This window comes from Sminthopsis crassicaudata, chromosome 1, assembly GCF_048593235.1.
Source record: "Sminthopsis crassicaudata isolate SCR6 chromosome 1, ASM4859323v1, whole genome shotgun sequence".
In the NCBI taxonomy this organism is placed as follows: Eukaryota; Metazoa; Chordata; class Mammalia; order Dasyuromorphia; family Dasyuridae; genus Sminthopsis; species Sminthopsis crassicaudata.
The window spans coordinates 259,602,728-259,617,884 of record NC_133617.1 but is presented as its reverse complement, the minus strand read 5'-3'; the positions used below and the strand labels follow the sequence as shown (position 1 = coordinate 259,617,884).

The 15,157-nt window shown below is 38.4% G+C and overlaps 1 protein-coding gene across 2 annotated transcripts in view; it reads left to right on the top strand.

The window, feature by feature from the left end:
• The first annotated feature begins 1,341 nt into the window (after nt 1–1,341).
• Nucleotides 1,342–15,157, top strand: part of LYPLA1 (lysophospholipase 1) — a 48,198-nt gene continuing 34,382 nt past the window's right edge. Inside the window, exons 1-2 of one of the 2 annotated variants that reach the window (XM_074278385.1) lie at nt 1,342–2,003; nt 3,043–3,074. Coding sequence is in view for 1 of the 2 variants with exons in the window: in XM_074278382.1 (XP_074134483.1) it covers nt 1,935–2,003; nt 3,043–3,074 (101 nt within the window). In the remaining variant the exon portion in view is untranslated. The remainder of the gene's footprint in view (nt 2,004–3,042; nt 3,075–15,157) is intronic. The other variant, XM_074278382.1, reaches the window with a different exon arrangement.

The window sequence follows — 15,157 nt, the reverse complement described above, 5'->3', positions numbered from 1 at the left end:
TCCACTTCACCATTTAGCTTCCTATTCAAGGAGGTGTAAAATGATTGACTTTTCTAGTTGAGATTTTGTAAAATAAATTTATAATGTATTCAATCAGAATGTTTGCATGATTTTTTCCCTTTATCTTCATTCAACAGAATACTAACTGGGAGTTAGTAGAAGTAATCCAAGGCTATCTTGCCACAGCATGAGGTGATATGATAAGGGGACGAGGGAATCTGGAGAAGAGAATAATACAGAGCTAAACTGGTTCACTAATGGCTCAAGCTGGGGAAAGGAGGAGAGTGAAGTTAAGGTGGGTGGCAAGTCCTGGGAGAGAGCTTCCGGATCAAGATAAAAGTGGAATGTGAATTAGATTGTGATCAGATAAGGGAATTTCAGAATTCAAGAATCCAAGTATGAGGGTGGCCGGAGTGAGGGAAGGAAAATTTGAAAGGTGGTTGAACCAGATGCTGAATTTATTGCAGAAGTTAGGGGAACATCTTAGAAGCCTGTAGAAAAGAGCTTCTAGAATTTTTATTAGGAGGTAGATATGAACTGAGTGAATGTGTAAGGAAAAGTTACTGATGGTAAGGGAAGAATTTGGAAGTGTCAGAAGATCTCTCACCTGGATAGTCACTGTGGGTAGGGAGGGAAATGAGTGTGAGATCAAAAAAGTGAAGCCTGTGTTTTCCGGAGGGGGTCAGAAAGAAGATGGAAGGAGTGAGAAAAAAAGGATTTTTGAAGTTGGTGATTTGGTTTTTTCTTTCTTTTTTCTAATCAACTTAACCAAAGGTTTATTTACTTTGTTAGCTTTTTTTTTTCATAAAAACCAACTCTTAATTTATTAGTTATTAGTTTTCTTTTTTATTAATCTCTACTTTGAGTTTCAGAATTTCTAATTTGGCATTTAATTGGAAGTTTTTAATTTGTTCTTTTTCTAACTTTTTTAGTTGCATGCCCAATTCATTGATCTTCTCTAGGAAAGGAAAAGATAAAAGGAAGTTTTTAGTGTGTGAAAGTTTCAGTTGCCGGAGCTAATATCTTAAAGTCATCCAATCTCGATGCCAAAACAAAGGATGAGGCTGATCAGGCCGGCACTTGAGCGCGTCACTCTAGGTACGGTTCTTGGCCCAAGTGGGAGAATTAAACCGGGCCTGTACCTATCAAACTCTCCCCTCTTCCTTTCCCTTGCCCCTTAAGGATGGCTCCCTCGGATGTTCCCGGGGTCCCTGCCACAGAAAGAGACTGATCCCGAGGCGTTCCCGGGGTATTCAGCCTCCTGGTCTCCAGGAGACCCTCCGCGTCAGCCGGTTTCCATGGAGGCAGGGAGGCGATCTTTTAACTCGGCGGAGTGGGTGAGACAAGGGCGGTGCGCCCTGGATCACAAGGATGCAGGTTACTCCCAGCAAGGACAGCACCTCCTAGCCCAGTCAGGCTTTCGGAATTCGTAACTATGCTCCGTCAGTCCCCCAAGTTTATGCGCTCTCCTACAGAGCATGCGCGCGGGTTTTAGGCGCCCTCTTTTCTCAGACTATGGGGAAAGGGGAGGGGGGCAAGGAGATCGCGGCGCCGAGAGGGTGCGCGCGCGCGCGTGGAGTCGCACTCCCCTAGACCCTATCGTCTTCAACCAATCCGAAGACTAGCAAGAAGGGGGAGCTATTGTGACTAGAGGGGTGGGGTCGCCCGATTTGGGGAAATGAAGGCGGGGGTAGGTTGTAAGAGGGTGGGAAATGGGCGTCCCCTCGCTACCTCGGAGTCCATGCCACGGACTTGCCGGGAGGGGGCCGTCGCCCCCGCCCCCGTCGCCGCCGGCGCCGCGCGCTCTCGAGCCTGGGCGCGCGCGCCTGGTGGAGGGAGGGTCCGGGAAACGATCCTCATATGCCCTCTGCAACGAGGCCGCCCTCCCCTGCTCCCTTCCGGTTCCGAAGCTGGTTGTCGGTTGAATCCGGTGTATGTGCGGTAACAACATGTCGGCGCCGCTCCCTGCCATAGTGCCCGCAGCCAGGAAGGCAAGCGCCGCGGTGAGTGTTTTGGGGCTGGAGGGAGCGCGGCGCCGGCGGCGGAGCCCTTCCTCCGGTGTCTGCTGTATCCGGGGGGACTCTTGTCCTTAGGGCGCCCCAGCTGCCGGGCTCAGCCCCCCGGGACTCGGCTGCCCGGGCCCAGGTGTCTTCTGCATTGCAGACAGAGGCGGGCGGGACTCGGGGACAGCACTCCCCCCACCCCCGCGCGCCCACCAGCTTTGCTGCCCCCCACATTGCTACTTGTCTTACTGAGCTCGGCAGGGCTGGGGTGAGGGGAAGGAAGTTTTACTGATTTCTTATTTAATTGAACTGCCGTGACTTTAAGTGGACTCTGAGTGCAGTTGGTGCCCAAAACGAGGAAGTGTTGTCTCCCTCCCCTTCCCCCAGAGATTTCACCGAAGTTCCCCGTGGGAGCACCCCTCACCCCTCACGTTGATTGTTCCAGCCGCAGGATCAGTCTGCTCTCTTCGGGCTCTTGTCTTTTCTAGAGGAATCTGGAAAGGAAATGCTGCTCGGGAGACGTAGGGGTGCTGGTCGGGGAATGCTCTATTCCTGAGAGTTTAAAGCGCAAGTTGCCTAGAGGAGAGCCCCTTAAGGAATGTGAGGAGGAAAATCCTGCAGTTAGATGCGGAGATCTTTTTGACCCTGAAAACCGTGGTTAATATTTTATGAATGTACCCAGTTTAACCTAGAAGCCAGAGAATTTTCTCTGTTGAATAGGTAATTTTGCACTCAAGTGGTTTTTTTTTTTCTTTTGATGGGAAAATATATCGTACTTGCAAACATAAATTAATTTTCAGTACTCCAGGGATTGGAGTAGTAAGGAACAATTAAGGCCATTTCAGATGAGGCCCACGGAGCTTAATTAATTTGCTGAATATAAAACAGTAAATTTTCATAGGAGCTGGGAATAGGATTTGCAAGTCCATTTGCATGGTTTTATGCCATAATTTAAGAAAACAAAAACTGTTGTGTTATTGTGATTCCCTATGGTTTATTTAGGTGGTGTTTAATTTTAATTTTTGCTGTTTTGTTCTAGGTTATTTTTCTTCATGGATTAGGCGATACGGGGTAGGTACTAAGGAGCAATAATAATAAAAGTAGCTTGTTACTTTTTAAATGTATGGAAAACAGTCTATAGTCAGTGATTATACATTGTGTAAAGTTAGTTAGACATTTAATTGAGTAAAGTAACACATAATCCTTTCTTTGAGGCATCTGGTGATGGAGAGAGAAGAATGGTAGGCCTAGAATCAGGAAGAGGAGTCTAAATTTGATCTCTGCAATTTCTATATCTGTGTGACCCTGGGCCAGTCATTTAACCTCTGCCTGAATTTCCTCACCCATAAAGTGAAAATAATGGCAACTATTTGGTTATTGTGAGGATTAAATGAATTTTGATTAAATGTTTGTAAAGTTCTTAGCACAGTGCCTGGCACATAGAAGGTACTTAATACTTATATATGCTATTCCTTTCCCTTGCTTTTGTTAGTTACTTTTTTAGTTTTTAGTTATATTTGAGAGTTACTCAGTTCAACAGTCATTAAATGCTTGAGTTTCAGAGTCTGCTTTTCAGTTTCATAATTCAGTGGAAAGAAGGGAAAAGTGCACAAAATAAGCAATGGAAGGACATGGAAATAGACACTAAAATTTCTATGAGGAGGGGTCACTTGGAAAAAAGCATCTTTGAGACTTGAATAAAGAGACAAAAGAGGTGAATGTTGTGCCCTTTTCAGGCATGAGAATTGGTGTATAGGAGAAAATAGAACTGAAACTAGCCTGGTTAGGTTGAAATATAGATTATATAAAAAGAGAATGAGATAAGACTGGAACCAGATGGGAGGAATGGCTTAAATTTGTTCCACAGGCAAAGGGGAAGCTACTTAACATTTTTGTGCAGAGAAGTGTCGTGATTGTAGTGTAATTAACAAGGTTACTCAGATTATTTGAATGTAGATGGTGGCAAATGAGAAGTTACTCAACATTTTTGTTCAGAGAAGTGGCATGATATTGATACAATTAACAAGGTTACTCAGGTTATTTGAATGTGGATGGTGGATTAGTGAAGGGATAGTCTGGAAGCAAGAATACGAACTAGGAAGGAGGCTGATTAAAAACTTAGGTGTAAGTTAAGAGCATTAGCCACAGTGGTTGCATTGTGTATGGAGAAGGGCTAAATATTAGAGTTTGTACAGGTAGAAAGGGATACATTTGGCATCTAACTAAATTTATAGAATTGAGAAAGAAAATTTTGAGATGGCACCAAAGTTACCAAATTAAGCATAGTAGTACCATTAACAGAAATGGAGGGAGAGGAGAAAGTTTAGGAGAATAGATATAAATTCAGTTTTAGACTATTTGAAGTAATGGTGGGAAATCCGTGGGAAAATGCATAGCAGCTAGTTGGAAATGTGGTATTCAAGCTATAGGGAAGAGGTTGGGATTTGGGAGTCATCTGTCCCCAAATGGTGATTAAAGGCTGTGCAATAGATTAAGAAGGAAAGAGTAAAGATTGATGAGTTCATTCATATGTAAAGGGCAGGCTAAGGAGAGATCCGAAGGTAACCTTCAGATTACAGTGTCTTGGAAACCAAGGAAAGGGAATTTTAAAAGAGAGGGATTATGTACTGTTGTTACTATAGAAAAATTCAGAGGCTAGAAGGAAAGGAACTTGGATTTAATGATAAAAGAGATTATTTAATACCTTTGGAGTTAACAGTTTTAGTAGACTAATTGTGACAGAAGACTCATAACATCATGTTTCTCTTTTCATCCTTTTTTATCTTGAGGCTTTCAGACTTGAAAACTTTTCCTGAAAGGAAAAAGGTGTATTAGAAGTGGTCTTTAGAAGAAAAGACTATTTATTTAGCAGAGGCAATTTTGATCTTGCTTAGATGAATTTCTGAGCAGATAGGAAGATGGTTATAGTAATAGAAGGATTGAGGAAGATTGTGGTAGATTTGAAAAGAAGACAACCTGTGACTAGAGAGATTTTAGAAATAAAATGTGTGTCCAGGATTACACACCTGACAAGTCTTTATTTTATGAAATCTTTTGAAACCACATGAGGAATGAGCAACAATTAGACCAGGTAGCAAAACTGCTGTCACTGAACAAAACCAGAAAGGGGAAAAAATAAATAAAATTAAAAACTAAACAGCTTCTTAATCCTAATGTCTAAAAGGATTGAATTTTCTAACCTTTTAAGAACCTTTCCAAGTTGAAAAACTCTTGAGGTTCAAACATTCTGCTGGTGCTATAAGATTAAGGATTTACATAACCTTTACATTGTCCTTTGCTTTGCTTTAGTAAAAGGTCAGCTGGATTTCTCCCAGCTAGCCAGGTAGTGTTATAAAAGTGACAGGCTGCTTTTGCCAAAGTGGACCCCATTGAAAAATTAGTCTAACTAAATTTGGATAGTCAAAACTATGGGAATTTTAAAGATAGAAGGCATTTGCAGTGAAAGGATAGGATTTGGTACTAATCTGATTTACTGAATAAAAGAATAGCAAAGATAATTCCAAGGTTTTAATCCTGATTGAAAGTGGTGGTGCTATTAACAGAACTGGGGTAAGGTAGCTCACAAATTCATAATTAGAATTTCTAGACATTATGAACTATTTTGGGCAACTATAAGATCAATAATGGTCAGTGAATTGGAGAAGGAAGAAGCAGTTTTAATTAATAGCTTAAGGAATGTCTAGTTTGAAAAAGAAGGGTAAATCTGGTATATTACAACGTTGCAAGGTAAATAATTTCAGGCAAACCCTTTTCTTTGTTATTACTAGAGCAAAAGGAAGACAGAAAGTAGATTTAGCCAAATACTGAAAATGAAATATAGTGACTCCTTATTGTTAAACCATTTACTAGTTCTACAGAATAAGCACCACCTAGTAATTTTGGAAGAGGCATCAGACATTGAAATTAGAAAAGGCAAAATGCTAGACTGGGCAATTTTGTAGACTTTAAACAAAAATATTTATACTGACTTTTAATAGACTATAATTTCATCTATAAGGCTAAATCTACTCTTGATAAATATCTGGTGTAAGATTTTTGAGGAAATTTTTAGTTTAAAAATTCAAAATATATGAATTTTCTTGTTATCTTCAAAATGAGGCATAATTCTAAAACAAAATTAACTTTACATAGACTTTTTATGTAGCAGATTCCTCATACATGTAAATTGAGGGTAATATAGCACCTATCTCCCATGGTTGTTGTCAGGATTACATTAGATAATATTTGTCAAATGTTTTGCAAACCTCAAAATGCTATATAATACTATTATTATGAGGCCTGAAGACACTTTTAGAAGTAAAGCTTGTTTGTTGAATTGTAGCGAGCTGTCGTCTCCAGAAGCTGCTGGATCGCTCTCTGGGAAGAGATCTGCTGTGTCTTCCACTCAAATCTCTCCGACAGATTCTTCCCCCTGTAATGAACCGTTGTCTCCAGGCAGCTGCCGTTAACTCTTGTCCAAAGAAGTGACTTCCCTTCCTGCAGAGAGCCCGTCAGGCTTGATGTAATGCAGAGAGTCTTCTCTTGAATCCTGGCTCTGAATCTCCTCCAACTCTTATCCTTCTTCAGGCCGATCTGCCCTCTGCGCCCATTGCTGTCTCTTTTTATCCTCCCAGAGAATGGGCGTGGGATAATGCAAGGGCTTCTGGGAAGAACCACCCCAGCCAATGAGCTTGCCCCCTCTATCAAGTCAACCTGAGTTCTCACCTTGTAATTGTCCAGAAAACCTGAATTCTCACCTTGTCACCATCCAGACAACCTCAGTTCTCACCTAGTAATCCCAACATCTCCCCCTTTCTTTTGATTTAGAACATAGGACAGTCATGACCTTGAAACATAAATCCATCAATATGGGAAGTATTACAGATAATTACATAAATTACATAAGCACATAGTAACATAGTAACATAACACATGCTAGAAGTATATAACATAATCATAATCATAAATTGAAAATTTATAAATGTCCATAAGTCCATTGTCCATTATTCTCATCTTGTGTGAGGAAGTCCAATGATTCCTGCTGGTTTTTAAGTTCTTTAACAGTCTTCTTATTATCCATGCTCTTTCAGTGTCAGATGTTTCTTAGATCTTCTCCTTTATTTTGAGGTCTTTCTCTTTTTCTGTCTCTCTCTGATGGATAAGGCGAATATGACTCGTTGGCACCCATCTGATTCCTTCTCCTGCTGAAGAAATACAAGCAAACCCTCTCTCCCAGGCAGTTAACCTATCTAATTACCTTCTATTTACCACTTTCTAAATATCTTCTCATCATTTGGCAATTACATTGGAATTGTTTGCACTGGACACAGCCCTGTTGGTTTAAAAGGCCTGTATTCTCCCCAAGTGTAATCCATTTTTACAATCTGATTGCCTTTTGGCTCACTTATCAGGTAATCCCTTTCTGCCATGTGATTGCTTCTCTGCTGATTGATTAAATCAGAGTCCTGGCCTTCTAAAGGCTCTTTAGGTGTAACATCAGCTGCCATCATGCCCCAAGTCTTTTTTGCCTGGGGCCCTGGACCTGGGCCCCTCATCCCATTTCCCTGAATTATTCTACACTCTGATGCCCAATGGAGTCCTCTGTTGCATTTTGGACATGGGGTTTTAGGTCTTCTTTCACCCTGTCTTTTCACTGTATCTCCAAATCTACACTGAGCTCTTAGATGTCCAATTTTTCCACATTGAAAACATCGCCGAGTTTCTCTACAAGGCCCTTGCCAGGAGGGACCCTGTCTTTCCACATTCATCATTGTCCGGGTGTAAAAAGCATTTGTTCCCACTGTAGCACAGCGTCTTATGATCTCCTCTAAAGGAGCATCTTTGTCTAATCCCCATATAATTCTTTTGCAAATCTCATTGGCATTTTCCTTAGCCAGATGTCTGGTCATTATTTCTGTAGCTGAATTTTCTCCAATAGTTCTTTTGACAGCAGTTTGCAAACGTCCCACAAAATCTGCAAAAGGTTCATTGGGACCTTGCTGTATTTTAGTGAAAGCCTCTCCACGATCTTTCTGTCCAGGAAGGACACCCCAAGCTTTTATTGCAGCCTTAGCAATTTGTTCATATATTGTCATGGTATAATTAATCTGTTCCGAATTCTCTCCATACCGACCTTCACCAGCCAAGTGCTCAAAAGTGAATTGTGTGTTAACTCCTATTTCCAAATTGCATCTGACTTGAATTTTACATAATTCATGAAATTCCGAAAGCCATAATAAATTTTCTCCAGGTTCCAGACATGTCCTTGCTATGGATTTCCAATCATTCGGGGTTAGGACTTCATAAGACAAACCATCTAGTAACATTTTGACATAAGCTGATGTAGCCCCATAAAGGGTACAACCTTTTTTCAAATCCTTAATTTTATTCAAATCTAAAGGTGCATATCTTCTCCTTTTTTTACCTACAGAGTCAGTATTTTCAATCACAGGATATGCATGTATAAAATCACTTATATCCTGTCCTTCTCTCTTAGCTTTAACCAATGCTTTTTCTAATCTTGTCATAGGCTTAGGCTTCTTCACAGGCAATTCTGTTTGTGTTTCTGCCTCTTCCCCTCTTTCTTCCTCCATCTCTGAAGGTGGGGTTGATGTGGGCCTGTCAATAATCTGTTCTCTAGGCAGGGTTGAAGCTTCTTCAAGAGAATCATACCATAATTCCTCATTTAAATCCTCTTGCTCTAGGGAAAGATCTTGATCTTTCCTTTTTTCCTCACACTTCCTCCTCTGTTCATTTTTAGAACTTTTCCTTCTCCTACAACTTGCTTGATAGTTTAAGGCTAATTGAACTATGTTGTAGATATAAAATACTTCTGCAGAAATTGAACGAGGCCCATTTTTTGCTTGAAATTCTTTCATTTCATATCCCACTAGCTTCCATTTATCTACATCTATCTTTTCTTCCTCTAAGAACCAAGGGGATGTACGTCTTAATGCAGCCAAGAGTTTAGCAATCTGTACCCAGGTTACAAGTAAACTCTGCTCCTCAATTATCTTGATTATACTCTCTATAGTACCACTCCTGAATGGAGCTGAGGTTGCGTCTGGGGCTGAGGTTGAGTCGGCTGAGGTCCAGGGATTGAATTTAGCTAACATCTGCCCCATTTCAGCTATAAGAGATTCCTGGTTTAGCCCTTAACAAGTTAAGTTCCTTATTTATCTATTAGCACGCTCACTTAATCTTTAACAAAGTTTCCTCGTTACTCACGGTTCTGGGTCAGAGAGACTGAGATCTAGATCGGAAGCTTTTCCACTGGAATCAGGACCGTGTCTGTCCCTGTTCGGGCGCCAAATTGCAAAGGTCTGGTCTAGCTCCTCTTGTCAGAATAAGCAAAAGTCCTTGCCCCACGTGTGGACGCCAATTGTAGCGAGCTGTCGTCTCCAGAAGCTGCTGGATCGCTCTCTGGGAAGAGATCTGCTGTGTCTTCCACTCAAATCTCTCCGACAGATTCTTCCCCCTGTAATGAACCGTTGTCTCCAGGCAGCTGCCGTTAACTCTTGTCCAAAGAAGTGACTTCCCTTCCTGCAGAGAGCCCGTCAGGCTTGATGTAATGCAGAGAGTCTTCTTTTGAATCCTGGCTCTGAATCTCCTCCAACTCTTATCCTTCTTCAGGCCGATCTGCCCTCTGCGCCCATTGCTGTCTCTTTTTATCCTCCCAGAGAATGGGCGTGGGATAATGCAAGGGCTTCTGGGAAGAACCACCCCAGCCAATGAGCTTGCCCCCTCTATCAAGTCAACCTGAGTTCTCACCTTGTAATTGTCCAGAAAACCTGAATTCTCACCTTGTCACCATCCAGACAACCTCAGTTCTCACCTAGTAATCCCAACATTGAATCAGTTATGATTTTTAGTGATTTGTACTAATGTTATTGAGAACGAACTTGTAAATCTCATAAAAATAATAGCATAATAAGGTAAATTTTGTTTACAAAAATCATAGAGACCAGGCTTAGTTGATGTAATGCTTAATAAAAATGAAAAATAATAAATGGCACTTGAAGTCTCCAAATAGATTTATAGATATTCACAACCTTGCAAGGTAGGTGTATCCCCTCCCTCTCTTTTTTAAACAAATAAAGGAACTAAGGGAAACTAGGTAAGGGTCTTGCCTAGGGTCACATAGTAAGTGTCTTGAGTTGGGATTTAGAGTTGGGTCTTTCTTATTCCAGATCTGTCATTCTATCTACCTTGCCACATATGCTGCCCAATTATACACATATAATTAATGTTAAACCAATTCTCATTTTGTTTGTTTTGGAGGAAAAAAAACCACATCCTTTAAGCTAAATATTACTGTGCCAGATAAAATTTCTATTTTCAGGAATTGTGTAATATATTATGAATGGTGAAGTTGTTGGTTATGTTTGATAAGCAGGATAAAACAAAGTATCCTAAGTGGGAAGAGCAGCAAATCATTCAGGTAATTAAAGTTCAGTAATATCTCAGTTAACTGAAATGTTTGAGGACTAGTTACAATTAATTGAAATTTGGTTCATTTTGACCTCTTTTGTTGCAAATATTTCTACAAAGTATTTAAATTACTTTAATGTGATAAAATATTAGTTATATTATATTTAACATAAATGAACCTGTGGTGCTTCAAGTTCATTATTTTGAAGCTCAGTACTTAAGTAAAGCTATAGATGAGAAGCATTACAAATTTTTACTAGATATCTACTTGATTAAATTTCTCATGTGAACTTGCTTTCTTAATATTCCATTTCTCTAAAAAAGAAGTAAAATAAAAATGTTGGATAGCAAGGAACTTTTTGGTTTGGGTTTTAGTTAATTGGGGTTTCAGTGCTTTAAAAGTTCTGCTTTTTTATATTATATAATCACTAAGAAACTTAGGGGAACCATGCTTTGCCTATGCAGTTGTCATACTGAATTTTTAAGCATTCAGAAAGAGAAGCTGAGTAGCTTTTCATTAAAAAGAGTACAGGATATGTACTCTTGAGGACCTGGGTTTAAATCTCGTCTAGTACCACTTATTTCTGACCTTGGGTAAATTACTTTATCTCTTTTGGCCTCAATTTCCTTTTCTGCAAAATGTTTAAACTAGGTAATCTCCTTCTAACTCTAAATTTTATGATTATATGACTTTTTATATATATATATATATATATATATATTTCTGATTATAATATATAACATATAACTTTTTTTTGTTAGCTACCAGAGTCTAGAGAGAGTTGCTGATATATAACACTTTTGTATTATGAGATTAGAATGCTTCATTTTGATGACAATTTGAATTTATATTATGCAGAACATTTTCTTTTTTTTCTTTTTTTGTTTTATTGTAGGATGAAACCACATATATATGTGTGTAGATATATGCATATATACACACACTCACATATATGCATGTACATACACACACCTATATACATATATGTATATAGTATATATTAATTAAAATGGCACTAAAGAAAACATACATTAGTTTTATCTCTTCACTACATTCAGGTCAATATGGGTTATTGTCATCCAGAACTATCAGACTTGCTAATCTTTTTTTTTTTTTTTTTTTAAATATGGCTTCTTATTTACCAGATATATGCATGGGTAATTTTATAGTATTGACAATTGCCAAACCTTTTGTTCCAAATTTTCCCCTTCTTCCCCCCATCCCCTCCCTCAGATAGCAGGTTGACCAATACATGTTCAATATGTTAAAGTATAAATTAAATACAATATATGTACAAAAAGAATCAGACTTTGAAATAGTGTACAATTAGCCTGTGGAAGAAATAAAAAATGCAGACGGACAAAAATAGAGGGATTGGGAATTCTATGTAGTGGTTCATAGTCAACTCCCAGAGTTATTTCCCTGGGTGTAGCTGGTTCAATTCATTACTGCTCTGTTGGAACTGATTTGGTTCATCTCATTGTTGAAGATGTCCATGTCCATCAGAATTGATCATCATATAGTATTGTTGTTGAAGTATATAATGATCTCCTGGTCCTGCTCATTTCACTCAGCATCAGTTCATGTAAGTCTCTTCAGGCCTTTCTAAAATCATCCTGTTGGTTATTTTTTACAGAACAATAATATTCCATAACATTCATATACCACAATTTATTCAGCCATTCTCCATTTGATGGGCATCCACTCAGTTTCCAGTTTCTGGCCATTACAAAGAGGGCTGCCACAAACATTCTTGCACATACAGGTCCCTTTTAAAAAATATCTTTGGGATATAAGCCCAGTAGTAACACTGCTGGATCAAAGGGTATGCACATTTTGGTAACTTTTTGAGCATAGTTCCAAATTCATGCAGATCATTTTCTAAATTGATTTGAGATTGCTTCTACAATTTATGAAACAAGGCTATAGAGTTAAAAACCTCACAAAAATTGTTAGGATGATAGCTGTTGATCAAACAAAACAGAAATTTCACTTTTTATAGTTGTTAAATGCTTTTTTAAAAAAAACCTTTAGATTGGTGGTTTATAAACCTTTTTTCTTTTTTTATTTGGTAGTATTTTATTTTTCCAAAAACATGCAAAGATAGTTTTCAACATTCATCTTTGCAAAAATCTTGTTCTAAATTTTTCTTCCTCTCCTCCCCAAGAAAGCATGCAATCTATTATAGGTTAAACACATGCAGTTCTTCTAAATATATTTCCATATTCATTATGAAAAACAACAGCAACAAACAAACAATAACAAAAGTGGGCAAAAATATTATGCTTTGATCCACATTCAGTCTCTGGAGTTCTTTCTAACACAAGTCAATTGGAATTGCCATGAATTGCCTCATTGTTGAAAAGAGCCAAGTATCACAGTTTGTCATCACATAGTCTTGTTGCTGGGTACAAAGTTCTCTTGGTTTTGCTTGCTTTACATAGACTCATTTCATGTAAGTCTTTCCAGGCTTTTCTGAAATGAGCTTGCTCATTTCTTATAGAATAATATTCCATTACATTCATATACTATAACTTATTCAGCTATTCTCTAACTGATGAACATCCACTCAGTTTCCAGTTCCTTATCATACAAAAAGGGCTGCTACAAACATTTTTGCACATACGGATCATTTCCCCTTTTTTATGATTTCTTAAAGATACATACTAATAGAGACATTATTGGATCAAAGGGTGTGCAGTTTGATGATAAGTTCTTTGAGCATTGTTCCAAATTGTTCTCCAGAATGGTTTTGATCGTTTCACAGTCTCACCAACAATATATTAATGTTTAGTGTCCCAGTTTTCCCACATCCCCATCAATAGTCATCAATATCTTATCCTTACATTTTAGCCAAGTAACTTTTTATATATGTGTATGTATTTTTTCCCTCAGTTACATTTAAAATTTTTAAAAACTTTTTTTTTTGAATTTTGATTTCCAAATTTTTTTATCCTTTCTTCTTTCCCCTTTCCTTGAGACAATAAATAATTTTTTTTTATTTTTAATTAGTATAAACTTTTTTATATATATATATATATATATATATATATATATTTTATAATATTATCCCTTGTATTCATTTTTCCAAATTACCCCCCCTCCCTCTATTCCCTCCCCCCGACGACAGGCAATACCATATATTTTACATGTGTTACAATATAGTCTAGGTACAATACATGTGTGCGAATATCATTTTCTTGTTGCACAATAAACATTAGAATCCGAAGGTACATGCAACCTGGGCAGACAGATATTAGTGCTAACAATTTTCATTTCCCTCCCAGTGTTTCTTCTCTGGGTGTAGCTACCTCTGTCCATCATTGATCAACTGGAAGTGAGTTGAATCTTCTTTATGTTGAAGATTTCCACTTCCATCAGACTACATCCCCATACAGTATTGTTGTTGAAGTGTACAGTGATCTTCTGGTTCTGCTCATTTCACTCAGCATCAGTTGATTTAAGTCTCTCCAGGCCTCTCTATATTCCTCCTGCTGGTCATTTCTTACCGAGCAATAATATTCCATAACCTTCATATACCACAATTTACCCAACCATTCTCCAACTGATGGACATCCATTCATCTTCCAGTTTCTAGCTACAACAAAAAGAGCTGCCACAAACATTTTGGCATATATATGTCTCTTTCCGCTCTTTAGTATTTCTTTGGGATATAATCCCAGTAGTAGCGCTGCTGGGTCAAAGGGTATGCACAGTTTGATAACTTTTTGGGCATAATTCCAGATTGCTCTCCAGAATGGCTGGATTCTTTCACAACTCCACCAGCAATGGACAATAAATAATTTGAAATAGGTTATTCATGTGCAGTCATGAAAACATACTTCTATGAAATAAGAAAAAAGGTGAGAAAACACAACTCCCAAAAAAATCCACAAAAAGCTAATGAAAGTGATAAATAGTATGCTTCTGCATTGAGACTCCATTGGTTCTTTCTCTGAAGAGGCATATAGCATTTTTCATCATGAGATTTTCCATATTGTATTGCTGAGAATAGCTAACTCATTGATCATCACACTAGATTGTTGTTACCGTGAACAGTGTTCTCCTGGTTCTGCTTACTGTTTTTATTCGACTTTCCAGGTTTTTCTAAAAGCATCCAACTCAAGAGTATTGTATTCCATTACAATTGTATTCTATTTCTTTGAGTATTGTATTCCATTACAATCGCATACAATTGTTGAGCCAGTTGCTAGCTGTTAAATAGCTTCTCAATTTCCAATTCTTTGCTACCATAAAGAGAACTGCTATAAACATTTTTATACTTGTGTATCCCTTTCCCCCTTTTTTTTGATCTCTTAGGAATGAATACAGGCTTAGTAGTGGTTATCAGGTAAAATGGTAAGCATAGTTTTTTTTAAATACTTGGGTATAATTCCAAATTTCTTTTCAAATTGACTGGATCAGTTCATAGCTCCAGTAATGTGTTAGTGGCCAATTTTCTTGTATCCTCTCCAAAATTTATAATAGTCAATTGGTAGGAATAAGATGATACCTCCGAGTATTACAATCTTTTGGAATTAATAAAATAGTGTCTTTGTTTCAGACTTTTTAAAAAAAAAAATTGATGAGGCGATTGGGGTTAAGTGACTTGCCCAGGGTCACACAGCTAAGAAGTGTTAAATGTCTGAGGTCAGATTTGAACTCAGATCCTCCTGACTTCAGGGCTGGTGCTCTATCCACTGCACAACCCCCCTCCCCCCCC